At 37.1% G+C, this 17,920-nt stretch overlaps 1 protein-coding gene across 1 annotated transcript in view; it reads right to left on the bottom strand.

Moving 5' to 3' along the window:
- LOC107755083 (tumor necrosis factor receptor superfamily member 16-like) overlaps window positions 1–17,920 on the bottom strand; it is a 32,313-nt gene that overhangs the window by 6,472 nt on the left and 7,921 nt on the right. The window contains exons 3-5 of the mRNA XM_016571748.1: window positions 11,034–11,396; window positions 10,498–10,612; window positions 1,703–1,905 (exon numbers count right to left, since the gene is read on the bottom strand). Coding sequence (XP_016427234.1) covers window positions 1,703–1,905; window positions 10,498–10,612; window positions 11,034–11,396 — 681 coding nt within the window. The remainder of the gene's footprint in view (window positions 1–1,702; window positions 1,906–10,497; window positions 10,613–11,033; window positions 11,397–17,920) is intronic.

The raw sequence follows: 17,920 nt of genomic DNA, 5'->3' as shown, positions 1-17,920 counted from the left end.
TCTTTCTTTCTTCAGTCGAAAAGGAATTAAGGTTTTTGACGAAAACATTCTGGGATGTGTCTCCATATAGTGGACTTCAATGGGGATCAACGAGTTGAAGGTCCAAATTGCAGTTTCAGTGCAGCTTCAAAGGGCTCTACAGGATCCCAGCCGAGGAATAAGGGTCTTATCTAGTGAAACGATCTGTCTTTTTAAAATAAAAAATAAAAATGTATATACTTTTTAACCACAAATGCTCATCTTGCACTAGCGCGACCTCACACGTTACGTAAGAAAGTGAGCTTGAGTTTTTCGCCCTGCCCTACCATTTTGAACCGAAGTACACAGACAAAGAACTAACCATGCATGACCTTTCCAACGTGATTACACAATGCGTGAAGTCGAGATAGTGTAAGGTGAGCATTTGTAGTTAAAAACCAGGGCCCGAGTCAATATGCTGTTCAGGGGGCCCAGAAAGCATAGCAGCGCCCCTGTTAAAAAGTATATCAATTATTTTTTTTATTTTTTTTTTTCAGAAAATGACCGATCGTTTCACTAGATAAGACCCTTATTTCTCGGCTGGGGCCGAGAAGCTGCCTTTGAAGCTGCATTGAAACTGCAATTAGGACCTTCAACCCATTGATCCCCACTGAAGTCCACTATATGGAAAAAAATCGTAGAATGTTTTCTTCAAAAACCTTACTTTCTTTTCGACTGAAGAAAGAAAGACATGAACATCTTGGATGACATGGGTAAACTATCAGAACATTTTTGAAGTGAACTAATCCTTTAATTATTTTGTGTCTTAAAGGTTTTTTCTCAGACTGTTGCCTCAGAAAGTCAACATATAGCACATCGTTGTAGATATTTTATGCTCTTGCATTGCTGGATTTGCTTTGTCTTTCTATCTTTTTTTCCTCTCTGAACAAGGCAAGATGAATAGAGTGTTTGGGAAATCAGTTTTGCAAAAATTGTTATTATCTGCAGTTCCTTTTGGATCCACTAGTGGCGCAAAAGTTACACTGGACTTTTAAATGCGTTTTTTTGTGCTGAATCAATTTCAAGTGATATGCATACATTTAATGCTCTTCCAACAGAGACCATTTGTCCCCAGTGAAGATGTTTGACATCCTTCCCTGCACTTTGCGGCAGGTTGAATCAACATGGCCACTTTATTGTTGAGCTGTAATCCCTCCCTGTCTCGTCCCCATGGCGTTAGTCCTGTGCGAAAGGAACTAGTGGACTATAATCGCCGCCGTCTCGTGGTCTTTTAAATATTATTGAACAGCACACAAGCGATTTAGAGATTTCCCTGGAATGTATGAAAGTACTTCTTGGGTTTATTTTCAGGGTTTGTGTGTGAGTATATCTATGCAGTTCTCGACTTGTGTGTTCCTTTTAAGATCTGAATGATAAACGTGTCAACTGTGTCATCCACACCTAGCCTTACATGGAAAAGCCAAGTGTATAAGATAGTGGAACATAAAAAAAGATATGAGAGCGAATGGAGAGATGGGACAGGGAGAGAGAGATACTAAAGATACACACAAGAGAAGTGAGAAGTATGTGAGTATATTTGTAAAATACACAGTACAAAGTGACACTGGCTCAACCAATAGCTTGCGTTAGAGGACAATGTGTTTGAAACTAACTTTCCGTTATTTAGACTGGTGCAGAAATGACAATAATCCTCTTTAGCCCTGTCTTTAGCTCGTGATCTTACCGATCTGCTCTGCTGCATGCAGCTGTGTGTGGGCCTGCGCCTGCGCCTGCGTCTGTGTCTGCGCTTGCTGCTCCTGCAGACTCTGGCTGTCCACTGAGATGCCGCTGTCACTGTGCAGCTTCTCTCCCTCTGGAGATGGTGTCTGATTGGCTGTGGCTGCGCGATTATTAGCTGCCTGTTTATTCTGCTTGCAGCTGTTCCACCTGGAAGGCACAGATGCACATGTATAGTACAAATGAAAGTAATGAGTGAGAGGAAAGCATCAATTTCAATTTCAATTTCAACAACAAACACATATGTTTGCACAGTGGTGTTTTTTAATATGCTTAAATATGTGTCTTTATTACTATTTTTCGCAATGTAATTTAATTTGATTTGTTTTAATCGTTTAATTTAATTAATAGTTTGTTGTGATTATGTTAATATAAATAACATATCACATACAGTAATGTAATAAAGTAATTATTAAACATAATTAGCTGAAACAATCATCTAAAAATGACTTAACCCTTGTGCTATGCTGAAAATCCTTTATCTGATTTGGTGTTCCCAGTCAAAAATGACAGGCTGGTAACACTTTACTTAAAGCCTTATATGTATAATGCATTATAAAGGGTTATTAAAGGGTATAATGCATTATAATTATTCATAATGTGCATTGTAATACATTATATCTTGTCGTAAATAAGTACAACTGAATTTAAAATGCATAGTGTAAGTGTTATAATGTATTAACTGTGGTTACAATTATTTATGAGATGCAATACAATCATGAGATACAATGCATTATAAGCAATGAAGTAATGATGCAAATGATGGTGCTATATAAAGCTATTGACTTTAAGTCATAAATTCAGTAAGTTTGAATAGAAAGCAAAATAAATATCTCTATGGAGGAAATAAATAAATGGCTTTTACTTATAGAACCCAACTGTTGTACTTATACACATATACCACTTTCCTTTGTTTTACTGTTGAACTCTTCGCTCTTTCTCAAGAAAAGAGTCCAGAATCGAGTGGAGATTATGGTTCATATCTTTCATGACTGTAAAATTGGTGGTGACAGGGTTCGATCTGGCTCAGCAGGAGGTCTTCACGTTGCCATGACTGTCTAAAACATTCTCATTCTCAGCTGAACTATTCCAGAGCGGCCATATGCGTGACTGATTGAGCAGTGCTGAAACAGAGAACCTTTTTGCAAGAACTTTGGTTTGATTTACAAGAAGCTCAGCTAAAGGAGGAAATAAAGTTGAAGGTGCCGTTTAAGAACCAGCGCTCTTGATTAACATGGACAAAACATTTAGGATTTGGAAACTGCTGTTAATCTTGCCTTTGATCTCACCACAGTATGAAAATTCAGCTTAAGCTGGCTATTGACCAGCCACTATGTTCTAAAGCCAAAAATCATTCTAAAAGTGATTCCAGCGATATCGTTATAGGTGTGGTGTGGACTTCCCTATAGACCTTAGACAGGGTAGCACACAGGAATGAAAACGAGACTGTGAGGAATAGAAGTACAGTGCTTTCAATGGATAGTACTGTTGTTTAAACAACATACCGATTATTCAGCTAACAAAACATCTTTCCAAAATACTTTCAGTACACAAAAAACATTTTTAAAATGTGTGAGAAGATGATTTAGGACCTTTATACAGTGTAAAGACTGCAAGTCAGCCTAGTTTTCATCTGCATTAAAGGGGTCATAAACTGAGAAATCAATTCCCTTGATCTTTTGACATATAAGAGGTCATTACTATAAAAACATCCTGTAAGTTTCAGAACTCAAAACTTTGTTGTTAGTCTAAAAACAGCTTATATTGAAAGCAGTCTGCAAAATGACAGTTTGTGGAATGTGTAACTCTATGATGTAATAGTGTGGATAAACATCGCCTCCGCAGAGGAAGATCAACGCCTGCTTCTACATCACTGCCTGTTTAGCCCCGCCCACCAATTCACACATGTAGTAGGTAAATGACAAGAGTGGCAAATAAAGCTCTACTTAGAAACCATAAAAAACATTTTTAAAATGTGTGAGAAGATGATTTAGGACCTTTATACAGTGTAAAGACTGCAAGTCAGCCTAGTTTTCATCTGCATTAAAGGGGTCATAAACTGAGAAATCAATTCCCTTGATCTTTTGACATATAAGAGGTCATTACTATAAAAACATCCTGTAAGTTTCAGAACTCAAAACTTTGTTGTTAGTCTAAAAACAGCTTATATTGAAAGCAGTCTGCAAAATGACAGCTTGTGGAATGTGTAACTCTATGATGTAATAGTGTGGATAAACACCGCCTCCGCAGAGGAAGATCAACGCCTGCTTCTACATCACTGCCTGTTTAGCCCCGCCCACCAATTCACACATGTAGTAGGTAAATGACAAGAGCGGCAAACAAAGCTCTACTCAGAAACCATATGATACACTCTATTTGATTAACTTTATTTTTAATGAAGTTCCAGACCACGTCAGTAAAAGCTTGGTTGTTTGTTCACTTAATTTTACCATGGATTCATTTACAAACAAGGCACAATTCGACACAGGATTTTCAGAAAGATTGAAACTAAAAGATGATGCTGTGCTGACTATATTGGATCAGACAGTAATGTCTCAACACAAGTGTGAGAAACTGCTTTTATTACATGGTAACTTTTGCTTTGTCTGTTATTACAGATCATTTGAAATGTACTGAGTATTTGTGCATTTTTAACCTAAATCACAGCAGCGTCCATCTGTGAAGAATGTAGGCTATCAAACATACACTACTATTAGCCAATCATGCAGTGGGCTTCTAAATTATGTTTTTTGATGTAAAAATCTTGAAAACTTTATAGGTGGACCTCAGAGAACGGTACAAAATAAAAAAACAAAGGCAGTTCATGACCCCTTTATATTCAGTATGACGTCTAACCTGATTAAGGTCTCGGTCTATTATTAAAGCTTAATAGTTATTGTTATCATTACAGTTATCGTCCTTGGTGTGAACCAGCTAGAAACCGGCTACTCTGTTCCACAGCTACTAGCTTATTGTTTTTGCTTCATTTTATAGTCTATGAAGTGTCTGTAAAATATGAGTCATGTTTGAATATTAAAGTCATAATGAAAGTGACTTAGTTATGAGCTGTTTAACAATTAATTAAAGAACATTGTTTTATAGGTTGATTTGCAGACACGCACACACAGTCTTCTTATCTTTGGCACACCTTTCAAACTGGTGGGCATCTAAAGATGTGCAGCAGCCCTCTTTCTTTTCTTTATCAGTCTCTTTCACTTGCTGTCTCTCCCTCAGTAGCTGTCAGTCTTCTCAAGACCTCTCCGAGCCCGTCTCCTCCCTCTTTCTTGATGGAAACATTCATTTGTTTTCTGAACGAGTATGCACTAAAAGTTAAACGATTTCTGAAAGTGCTCTCTCTTTTTCTTTCTCTGTCTATCTGATTGAAAGCAGAGTATGTGAAATTGCGATATGTGGATGTGTTTTCAGCCTGACTGAGCTTGAAACCTGAGTGAAAACGAGGATTTGCTTTTTTTGGACGGAGGCTGTAAAACTCACCCAAGCCAAAGGTTAACAATTTCTAATTCTTCTCTTTTTACTTTAAACATCTTTCTTCTTAAGTGGGCGTTTTCGTGACGAGGTGCCAAGTGTGAAGTGCTTGTTAACCCTCAGCTGGGTGCCTTATTTAATGAGGAGTCTTTATTCTCCTCCTCTCACAGTGCTGTTTTTTGGAAGGGATTTTAATGCCTATCTGGCAACCCTTTTCAAGTTTGTTATAATGGCTCTCTTTATCTAACAGAAAACACTCTCGAAAGACTGTCACACACACAGCAATCCTTATTCTCTCCTCGTGTGTGTGTGTGTGTGTGTGTGGGGGAGTGTGTGATAGACAGGAGGGGGAACGATAAGAGCCTGATGTGTGTGTGTGTGAACGGATGGATGGCTAAATGAACAGAAGCTTTGCTGTTAAGTGCTCTGATTAGCTGCAGTAATTACACTAGCAGGAGGCATTAACACACACGTACACGCACACACTTATTAATCTGTCTTAAACAAGGATTTGTTATTTAAAATATATATATAAATAGAGAAGTTCTTAAATTTGTTTATCTATGCAGGTTTGTTTTTTTGTTGTTTGTTGTTTAGATTTAATTTACATTTTATTTTAAATGAGTCTTTTCAGTTTAGTTTAGGTTTTGTTAGTTTTCATTTTACCATAGTTAGCTCTAGTTTTATAAAATGCCAAGTACAATTGATTTGTATTTTATTTTAGTCCCAGTTATGAAACTGTATTTTATTTTAGTTTGCTTTTTCCCAGGTAATTAAGCTTTTATTTTTATTTTAGTTAACAAAAATCAGTGTTTGTTTTATTTAATGAGAACAACGCTGAGTATGCATTCTGGTCGCCTTATAAACATTACTACCCATAAGATCTTCTTACATGTTGACGTAAAATCAGTTTTTGTGCAGCAAAAAAATGTACATTCTAGATAGAAAAGCACACACACCCCTCCCTCCATGCACAGCTCTCCCAGAACAGGAGACACGGGCCAATAATAATGCTTTGAATTTCTTGAAATAAGCATTTCTGATTATTCAAGTTCTCTCTCTCAGTCTTTATTCGCTTGTTTCTCATGGTTTCTCAACAGAATTCATGAAAGTTAAGTATGTGAATTACACCGCTAACACCATAGAATAACCTAGTTCTAATAGCACAGTAACACCTGCGCAACTGGGATTTACATAGTGTCTTCTGTTAGTTAGCTAGGCATTAAAGAACTTTCTAATCTCTTAAATAACAGATTGGAGATTAAAATAATAGTAGATTTGTCTCAATTTAAATAACCACTAAAAACTGAGAATAAAATTGATCTCCAGTAAGAAATGTGATATTCCCCCCCAAATGTTTTTTTATCTATATCAGTATTGTTACTGTTAACTCAAAGTATTAAATTAAGTAAAATTATTTAATTATTAGAATATTGCTTAAATAATATATCAATATTTGATGAAACACTTGAAATGAAAAATAGAAATATTGCATGGGCTACTAACTGAAAGAAGTTTATGAAGAACTAAAATGACTAAAATTAAATGTAAAAAAGCCATAGGCCTATTAAAATATTAAAACATAAAACTAATAAAATGATAAAAGTACATGGGAAAACCTTTAAACAAATAATACTAAAATAACACTGGTGCATAATGAGTCATATCAAAGATGAACAGTGTTTTCTTTGCCACTGCAGCCATCTATCTGAGCAAGTGAGTGACGATGTGACAAAACAATAACGCTTGGAGTGGGAAATGAAACCTGGAGTAGAGTTGGTGCAGAACAGCAATGCAATTCTTCAGGGGGAGAGGAGAAATTTTGCCGTCGCTCCACTCCACTCACACACTCTGATATGTATCTGTATGTGTGTGTGTGTGTGTGTGTGTGATGCAGTAGCTGCGATAGAGGTCACAGATTGAAACCCGAGAGTAAGAAACTCCAGCGGCCTTATCGATCCAACAAAGGAAAGAGCTCAGCACATCTCTCTCTTTCTGTCACACACACAGACAGACACATGCCACTTAAGTCCGTATGTGCTGCAGGAAATGAATCATGGACCACCAGCGTGGAGAGAGACTGGTCATTCAGGCATGTGTGCCTTTGACTCCTACGGTGGTCGTTCTCATGAAAGAGCTTGTTTTTAATGCGCCACCCTCATCAAAGGGCACAGAAATGACTGACCCACCAGAGAAATAGACATGAAAGGGTCAGAGATACACAGACAGCGAGCGAGATGGATAGAGAGAAGCAGGAAAGGTCACGTATAAGGTCATTTTAAGGATGATAATGTGGTGCTCGCGGAGGGTGGTCATCTGTACAGAAACACACAAGGACCTCTATGACTGTGTGTGTGTGTGTGTGTGTGACAGGGCAGAACAAGGCTGCTCTGTGCTGCAACCGTACACACAAAGGATGATCATATTATCTTCAGGACAGTGTTGTGGGAGATATTTTGAAACTGTAGCTTCCAATTATACAAGCTAATAATAAAGTAGTTGAATTACAGTCAAATGAAAAAGTAGCTTAGTTTTCTACACTACAAGTTAATAACAAAAAGTAGTTTGCAAACTTAAATGCAGTTATGATTGTAAACGTATACACACTACCATTCACATTTTTTTTACTGTTATGGCAAAGCTGATTTTTTTTTTTTTTTTTCCTTTAGAAATCATTCTGATTTGGTGCTCAAAAAATATTTATTATGTGCTGCTTTTTTTCTTATTTTTTTTAAAGGATTCTTAAATAGAATATAAATAACAATTAACAGAATATGAATACAAAGTTTAAAAAAAAAAAGAAACTTCACTCTCATTTTTGATCAATTTAATGTGTCCTTGCTGATGCAAAGCTGAATTTTCAGCATCATTACTCCAATCTTCTTTTTTTTTTTTTCCTTTAGAAATCATTCTGATTTGGTGCTCACAAAACTTTTTTAGTATTATCAGTATTGAAAACAGTTGTGCTGCTTAATATGTTTGTGGAAAGTGTGATACATTTTTTTCAGGATGTCAAAGAACAGTTAATAATACCATTATAAAGGTCTTGTCACTTTTGATCAATTTAATGTGTCCTTGCTGAGTGCATTTTGTGATTTCTTTCAAAAACAAAATCTTACTGATCCCAAACTTTTCCAAATGTAAGTATGCAAAAGGCAAAGACAAAAATAATTAAAAATGTCAAATAATGTGACATCTTTACATTTGAAAATACAATTACACTAAATAAAATTAAATAAACTAGCAAACAGTGATTTGATAAGTTAACGGGAACACAACACTAGCTGTCACATTTCAGCTCTTTGCTTATTTTTTCTCTATTTGTGTCATTTGTGTCTCTTCTCTCTTCTCCTCACAGGAAAGAGGCTGATGAGAGTCACATGAGAGCAGGAACTGCTGCCAGTGAAGCTGAACGTGTGTGTGTGTGTGTGTGTGTGTGTCTGTGTGCTAGTCCTGACAGCACTTGCAGATGCTTTATGATTTACAGGTTCCATCTGCAGAGATATCTCCTTATGCTGCACACATTATGCTACCCCAAATACACAGCAGAGCACTTCAAGTCACACACCTTAAACACAGTTTTAGCAAACATTCACTTTGTAAATCAGATAAAAGTGTGTATTTTGTTGAAATTAGTTTGATATGTTCATAAGTAAAGGCTTTTAACTACTGTATGTGGCTGTTGTTCTTCCTAAACATTGCTCTGTTTTTTGAGGTTGCGGTTCTGGACTGCTCAAAGTTTGAGTTTGCCTGTGTGAAAAACATTCAGGAAACCTGTTTGGAAACAATCCATTTTTTGCTAATTCATTTTTTTTTTGCCACTGGACTTTACCTTTTTGTTGCCTGGGATGCATCAGGACACATTAGCATTTACACAAGAAATTCCATGCGATCACATGCATTTTTCAGCTACCTCTAAATGTGGTTTGAGTGATCCAATAACAAAGCTGTTTGGACCCCCGGTTACACCTGTAGTTAGCATTGTCCATTTGTGATCAGATTACCTGAGACAGATGTTAATCTGGGTGTGACACACACATGAACCAAAGGGCCAGGGCTGACACTAAACCCCAAACTGACAGATCCAGCCCACCCAATCCTCGTCAGCAGCAGCAGCCATAATGACCCTCACACACATACAGCCCCAGGCTTCAGACATCAGACAGTCCCACCGCCCAAGCGCTAGCACACTAATGCAATGACACGCCACATTACATGCCCTCTCCAGCCATGAAAACAGAGCTTTCTCTGTGTGTTTAGTTGAGCGTGAGTGTTAAAGAGGTAGAAAAAGGGCCATCATTTCACTTGCTGGCCACAGCCAGAGTGTCTCTTTGGTAACCACAGTCCTAACAGAAACAAACATTCACCTGCTCGCGTTTTAGTTAGTCTGTGAAATATAAAGGACTTTGAGAAGGACAATAAAGTATGGTAGGAGACATCTTGAAGCACTACTTGCTGATCAAGGAGCTCATGAAATAATCCCAGAAGGAGCTCTTTGGTTGGGTTTGAAACAACTATCACGAAAAAGAATTCAAGGCACTTTTTCTGGTCCAAAAAAGTTAAAAAGCCTTTATTCACGTTCTGGCCATCTCAACAAACATTAAAAATGCCTAAAACTCTGTACACTGATGCATTTCAGCCTTCAGCCTTCCTCACAGTGTGTGGATGATAAAGTGGACAATAAAGTACTTTGATTATATTATATTATTATATATAATTATATTATTCCACACTGTAAACTTAAAGGTATAAAAATTCATTTGTGCCTGTATAAGTGCAATTTTTTAATAGTAGATCAAGCTGATTTGTGATTTTATTTTGTAATTGTGTGTAGTTTTTTCTATTATTATATAGCAATATAAAAACTCCATATAGCAACATGGAGTCTACACAATTCTCACAATATTATATTATATTATATTCTGATAATAAATTTATATTATCAATAATTTAAAAAGAAAATCCGCCATTTTAGCACAACTAGTGGCACAACATGGAACTGCAACAGTCTTTATTTTTCTTTATATATATTTTTTTTTTTCTTACATTTTTTTGGAACGCCGAATTTTTATAAAAGCCATAAAGCCAGATGAGGTTTACAGTGATTTTCTTTTCTCTCTCTCTCTTTTAAGAAGGTATAAGAACATCTATTACCTGTTGTAAAATCACTGTGATCCACATGCCTGCTTTTATACATGTGTGTTTGCATGTGTCACTGGGTTTGACCTTTTGGACTGCTGTGACCTCTATAACTACAGGGCTTTGCACAGAGTATCCACACTGTGACCTTTAAACTGCAAGGCCACAATCAGACACATACGGAAACACATGGAGGAAAGCAAACATTTTGACTGAGACTGAGAGAAATTAGCTGTTAGAAAGAGTGTGAGAGAGATCAGGCTCGTATACAGCCAAACAAGTTGCTTGTGGTGTTCATGCAGTTGCCCATAGTGATTGACCACAGGCTACAAATACTACAAGTGCACACTTTATGTGCAACTTAAATATGCAGGAAAAACCTGCAGAAGTAAACTGAAAAATGAAGCAGAAATATAGTTTATGACAAACATGGGGAAAATATTTTAAACTAAAATACCCATTATATACACTTTTTTATTTTTCCTTATATTTGTAACAAACCGTATATAAACTATATTTCTATCATTTTTAATCATTTTCCTTTTTAATATAATTTTGTTTTTGTTTTTTATTCAGTTTTTTTTTATGCTATTATTTGGTTTATATTTTGATTGTGTTTGCACATGATATTCTTGATGGTATTATTCTCTCACCATGACACCATGCATCTTCATAGGGTGTGCAGTTCCTCATGAGAATCTCTATTCCCTCCTCGCAGATGGTGCAGGGCAGGCAGGGGTCCAGCGTGCTCTCCTGATCAGAGTAGGTGTCGTCCAGACACTCCTCACAGACCGTGTCGTGTGTGTGCTCGCAGCGTATCATCACACCATGACCGCGTGGACACACGGTGCACGGCTCGCACTGGTGCGTCAGGTCGCTCATGAAGTAGCCGTAGTTGCACACGCACACAGCGTCGTTCGAGTCGGTGCAGGGGGTCTGCATGCGCATGAGACCCGTGCACTCTATACACGTCTGACACTTCTCTGTGTGGCTGAACGTCTCAGAGAACGTCTCACCTGGAGAAAAAGAGACCGAGAAAAATCATCAGAATGACAAGATAATTACAACCTGCCCGTCTGCTGTTAATAATGACCCCTCAGGTTAAATTATTACGTCCTTAGTGCTTTAATTACAATTCATCAGTGATGATAGTAATAATAAGACACTACAGGCATGGAAAAACTGAGGGGAGACGTGTGAAAAAAGACAAAGTGGAAAAATTTGTAATCAAGGAAAGGAATGGTGTGCTAGATTGTGTTATAGAGATCTGTGTGTTTTCATTTCAGTATGGCAATGATTTCTGAAGTCTACTTGGCATTACTGAATACATAATGCATCTGAGTTTAGTTGCTTTCAGACCCGATTATGAAACAGACTTCAGATTTCAGAATAGCTGTGCAGGCCAAAGGTTTTTCCACACCTGTAACATCGTCCCATTTGCCCCTGCTGGTAGATGTCATAACTATGGCTGCAAAGAGCGTCTTTCTCAATGGACCCCTTTTTTACAGGTGGTGATGACATTTTTCCACAGATATTAACAGTGTGACATTGACGTTAATATAGCAAACTTTTTTTCAATTATGTACATCTATGACACTTTACTTTGTGTTTTATTAGCTCTGCCTTAAATTACAGAAAACTAGTTAACATTGCTACATGAGTTTTTCTAATACAGAGTGATGAGAAATTTGACACATCTCACTCTTCTGGCCAACATAATCAATCTCTCAATATTTGTTCCACTTTTGAAAGTCATGGAAATTCTGTTGTTAATATTTCTTTTGTTATTGGCGCAAATGGGAATGCAAAATGTATTCATTCACCACATAGGTAGTTTACCCAACTATAATGACTTCTGCGAACGCTGGAAATGTGAAAAGGGTCCATAGAAGACCATTCAAAATAGTAGTCTTTTCTGACTTTACTGGATCATTTTTTGCAAGCAGCATTATGTTTCATATTATGAAGTTCCAAACGCAGGTTCGGTAGTTGCCTATTCATTCGCTCAAACCAAGCCTCGGGTTCGAGCCTCCATTGAGGACAGCGAGCAAAGTTCATTTACCATTAACCATCAGGACTGGATGAGCAGTCCTTGAACTCATGGAATAGATGTTTTGCTGCTGACAGTCGCAGCTCTAGTGAAGGGTTTGGGACTGTATGCGTTCTTGTGTCTTGAATCAATCAGTGTTGTCACAATAACATTTTTAGCAGAGTGACTAGTCACATGGCATTCATGGCTCAGATGATTTGCTCAAAAAGCTATGATTACCATAAATTACATATTTCCCAGTTTTTCTACAGCAGTTGAGCACTGATGCATGTAAATGGCACTGCTAATGGATAGTTTTTCCTATATGTGAGTTTGAGATGCTGTATGAAAATAAAACATTGGGATGAAAAAAAATAAAGTGTGACAGGCATTTTAGATGACGTGGAGTTCTAAGGGATTGTAACGTAATCCCAGCAAATTTTGGGATTTAAATATCTGTCCCTAGATTTTGTGTCACTCTGATAACAGGAGAGGAGAAAGCAAGGACGAGAGGACAATAAGAATGTGTTTGTTTGGTTTTGGTTTGTTTTCACAGGAAGAGGAAGCGCTTTATGCTTGATGATCTTCTATAAACCAAGTTGTTTTAAATGCCTGGTCACAGCCATGGCAGCTCTTGCTTATGGGGGTCTCTGGCAGTCTCCCAACACCCCAGACAACTAACTTTCTCTTTAAAGGTCAATTCACACCACACCAGCAAATGCCAACAAAGGCAACAGACACATTTGTCGGGTTTTTTATCTGATCAGTATGTTACCCGTTTGTATCTGATGCCATTATTCGGCGCTTGTTTTCGTTGATTTAACGCGTTGAATCGGCATTTGTTGGATCTTATAATTAATAATAATAATAATAATTCAGGTCAGAGGCCAATGGGCAAATTTGGCCAGGATGCCGAGGTCACACCTCTAGTCTTTTCGAAAGACATCCTGGGATTTTTAACGACCATAGAGAGTCAGGACCTCGGTTTAACGTCTCATCCAAAGGACGGTGCTTGTTGACAGAATAGTGTCCCCGTCACTATACTGGGGCGTTAGGACCCACACCGACTGCAGGGTGAGCACCCCCTGCTGGCCTCACTAACACCTCTTCCAGCAGCAACCTAGTTTTCCCAGGAGGTCTCCCATCCAGGTACTGACCAGGCTCAGCCCTGCTTAGCTTCAGTGGGCAACCAGTCTTGGGCTACAGGGTGATATGGCTGCCGGCTAAAAAGTCTGAGAAAAGTCTGAGAAATTACGTACTGTACTCTGTCAGCTGTCAGCGTTGGTCTGTGTCAGTTGTGTGAATTGATCTTAACAGTCCTCATAGAAAAGAAAAATGACAAATGAGATCCCTTTGTTTCTACTACACAGTAGTAAGATTCAATTTAGAGACTTTTGTCTCTAAGTTTAGATTTGCTAATATAGTGTATAATCAAAAGTCGGAGATTTTTCATTCAATTTTCCAAGACCACATGATCTCCTAAGGAATTCTAGGAGAAACATCTGAGACAAAGTTGACAATTACGTGAAACATAACTGAGAAGCCTCTCTGAGCAAAAACATGTTCCTCTGGGCTATCGTGTGGAAACAGAAGGTCAAGTATTCATTCCCCCTGTTGCACAAAGCAATAAAATTTGAAACCTGTTCAGACCAATTTATGTCCTGCAGATAATATATCATTACCATAAAAGGATCTGACAGATAAATCTGAACTATTCTATTGGACTTTCAACTCCTCTTTTATATTACAGCCAAGATCTTACAACAGACAGCAAAGGAATGGGAACAGGATGTGAACAAGACATCATAGGTTGAGAAGGCAAAAACATAATTTTTGCTTCAGTACAGCAAAAATGGAACTCTTTTATTTCTACATAAACACTTAAAGGCGGATTCTACAAGTTAGAGCTGTTAACACCAAATAAACCAGCCATATTTGTCTGAGGATGAAGATAATATCTGAGAAAGAAAGCGGTTCCTCACAGCGAGCAGCAGATACACATCTGCACATTCATGAGAAATGTCATCACCAGCACACTAATCTAACGGTTCTCCACATACGGTTTAGAAATGACAGTTTTTCTTCTTTAGACTGGTCCGACATGCAGTAAGGGTAAGATATTATCAAGCTGAGGTATTCACACAAGCACAAGTGGGTTTCTAATCTCTCCTGCATGTGTCTCTCATGTGTGTCCCTGGTCTTTTATTCTCATGGTGATAGATAAATAAACAAACAAACAAACAGAGATAGGCAGAAAAACATACAGATAGATCTCTGCTGGAAATGTTCTTGTATTCCTGGAACACAGGACAGCTTTTCATCAAACACCACAAACATGAAACAAAAACAGGCCCACGGCTGTTTTCCAGAGGAATATTTCATCCGTTCATAGCTCGGGAGACTTTTTTAAAAATCTGCCATTTAGTCACCCTCATGATGTTTCACATTTAGCTGATTGATTGAAAAAAATGGTGTAGAAACAATTTTCACTCAGAAATTACTAGTAAATGTAACAATTCATTACGGCAAGTAACACATCTACCTGTCTGTCTGTCTGTCTGTCTATCTACCTGTCTGTCTGTCTGTCTATCTATCTGTCTACCTGTCTGTCTGTCTGTCTGTCTATCTATCGGTCTACATGTATATATATACATACCAGTGGTATTCTGAAAGAAGGAGGAAAAGTCCTCAATTTTTTTTTAAGCAAATCTAAATTCTTGACACATCACATTTTCTTGTTTTAATAAACATTATTTAAACTATCAGGGGGAAAAAAACAATTCTATTTGATATTTTTACATTAAAAATGTTATCAATATTCTATTTATTAAAGCCAAGTATGAATCTCATCAAGTTAGTTTTTAAGCATTTTACATTCATTACAAAATAATAACTCAAGGCAGTAACAATTTAAACAATATTTTTTATTTGTGAACTTATGTTCAGCTATTCTTTTTAATAGTTAACTTTTAACTATTTTTTTATTTTTCAGGTCATCAGTCATCAAAGCTCAGTAAATATTGGTCACAGACATGGAGATTTACTTTAAATTACTGATTAATCACTAAAAAACCCCACAGATTAAGTTTTCAAGCCATTTTAAGTACCTTTTATCGTAACAAAGTGGTTATATCTAAGTGTGTAAGTTGTTTGTTTACTTTTTTGAATTAGTCTTTTCATTAAGACCATTATATTGTTCATTCAGACCGATTTGTGAACGCACACGATCACACGAGGTGGGATTTATCGCATGAACCAATCACAGCCGAGCATAACCAGTCAGATCCAATAATATCACATTGCCTTCTTTCACGTGACTTTTCCGCATTCATTGTCAATTACTCCCCACAAAACTCACCGCATGCTTTAGGGGGTCTGTTAAAACTCAATGGGCTAAGGGGAGGCGAGAGACGTATATATATATATGTATATATATATATGTATCATTTATGTAATGAAAGTGTGTGTGTGTGTGTGTGTGTGTGTATACACACACATTTGACGTTGTTTGTCGGTTTTGTGTTTACTATAATATCCCTGACCTTGAGAGAGGAACACATGGCCCCCATGCTGTCTGATCTCCATCTTATTTTCATTATTTCTATAGTTTGACTTTAGTGTTTACTTTTTTCCTTCTTGTTTGAGTTTACTTTAAACATTTCATCTTTATGGTGAGTAAAGACTATTGTGACATTCGTGTGGAGCGTGTGCATTAAACTGTGAACAGACGAACAGAGCACCAGCCGGGTTTTCGCAGGGATGCACCTGAACGCAGCCGTCCCTGCACTGATTATAAACACATATCACAACACTAACAGAAACAACAGAGCGCCCACCCACACACACACACATGCTCTGCTGATGACTGTTTACACGCATAATAAATACCTTCATCACACACAACCGTTTCTGTCAGGAGGGCCAATGGAAAAAGACTGGGACTGCCTCATGCAGCGCGTCTTCCTGTGATGTCATCAGCCCAAGTCTCTGTGCTTTCATCCTTTTACAGTTACAGATAAATCAGCCAGGTGCATGAGATCTTTTTACGCTCTTTCAGAGCTGGTTTTCTGCTTGGCTGTCATTTGCTGGAGGAGAACTGTAACTGGGGATGTTTGCCAATATTTTGCTGGCACATTTTGAAAGATTTTGTAAAGTAACTTAATACTGAATGGGCAGAGGAAAAATGTCCATTGCGTAATGCACTGTATTCTGATTTATAATCACAACCATATCGGTTTATCGGAACAAACTGGAATGTATTTCTCTCTCTCTTGTTCTGTTTTCACAATTCAGTTGTTCCTTATTAGTATGACTGTTTCTGTTATAATACAGTTAAAGTAATAAATCAAAGCTGCGTGGAATAGTAGAGCGGCTGCATAGGCCAATAAAAACAGCGAAGGCTCCAGTCCTGAGTTCTGCTTAAATGTTCAGTAGCATTAACCTCTCTCTGTTTCTTTTATTTCTTTCTTTCTCTCTCTCAGATGAATAAGGGCTGTATTAGTCTCAGTCTGGTTGGGTTAGGGCATCTGATGTTGCCTGTGCTTAAGTAGCATTATCTAATGCTGTTATTTCCCAAATCCCCATTCAGCTCTGTCTAAAATGACACACTGACTGATTCCAGTTCAGCACGGCTCCCACAGTACCTCTTACAAACAGAATATATGGTCCCACTTTATATTAAGTGGCCTTAACTACTATGTACTTACATCAAAAAATAAGTACAATGTACTTATTGTGTTCATATTGTATTGCAAAACACTTTTGCTGCTATTAAGGTGGGATACGGGTAAGGTTAGGGACAGGTTTGGTGGTATGGGTAGGTTTAAGGGTGGGTTAAGGTGTAAGGGATGGGTCAACAGTGTAATTATAAATGTAATTACAGAAATTAATTACAGATGTAATTACATGCAGGTATTTTTAAAATATAAGTACAATGTAAAAACATGTATGTACACAATAAGTGCATTGTACCAAATGATTAATTTAAATGTAAGTACATAGTTGTTAAGGCCACTTAATATAAAGTGGGTCCGAATATATAATAGACTGACTTCCATTCACAGTTCACTTCAAAAACAACAAAGAGCCTTTAAATTATGCATTGTATAAAAATATAGGTAAATCTTATGAAAATATGTCCAGGTCACCTTTCCTCTAAAATCCAGAAAAATATTTTAGATTTTGAATAAAGAAAACCTGTTTAGAACCTATTTAATATTTTGTTTTCATATTTCAATTTAAACAACTTTTAATAAATATGGTAATGGTGGTAATTCTTGCTAGATTAGACAAATTTTAATTACATTAAAGTAAATGTTTTATTTTTTAAATCTGCATAAATTAGTCAATACAACAAATACTACCATAAAATAAATGCGCTGTAATAGACCAAAAAATATAAAAATATATATGTTGTCTATTACAGTGCATTTATTTTAGCGTTTGGGATTAGAGTTTGCAACAAAAAAAACATATTATATATATATATATATATATATATATACACACACA

The sequence above is a fragment of the Sinocyclocheilus rhinocerous genome, unplaced genomic scaffold (assembly GCF_001515625.1).
Source record: "Sinocyclocheilus rhinocerous isolate Xijiao unplaced genomic scaffold, SAMN03320098_v1.1 scaffold1063, whole genome shotgun sequence".
NCBI classification, from domain to species: Eukaryota; Metazoa; Chordata; class Actinopteri; order Cypriniformes; family Cyprinidae; genus Sinocyclocheilus; species Sinocyclocheilus rhinocerous.
This window is presented reverse-complemented; position numbering and strand designations above follow the sequence as displayed.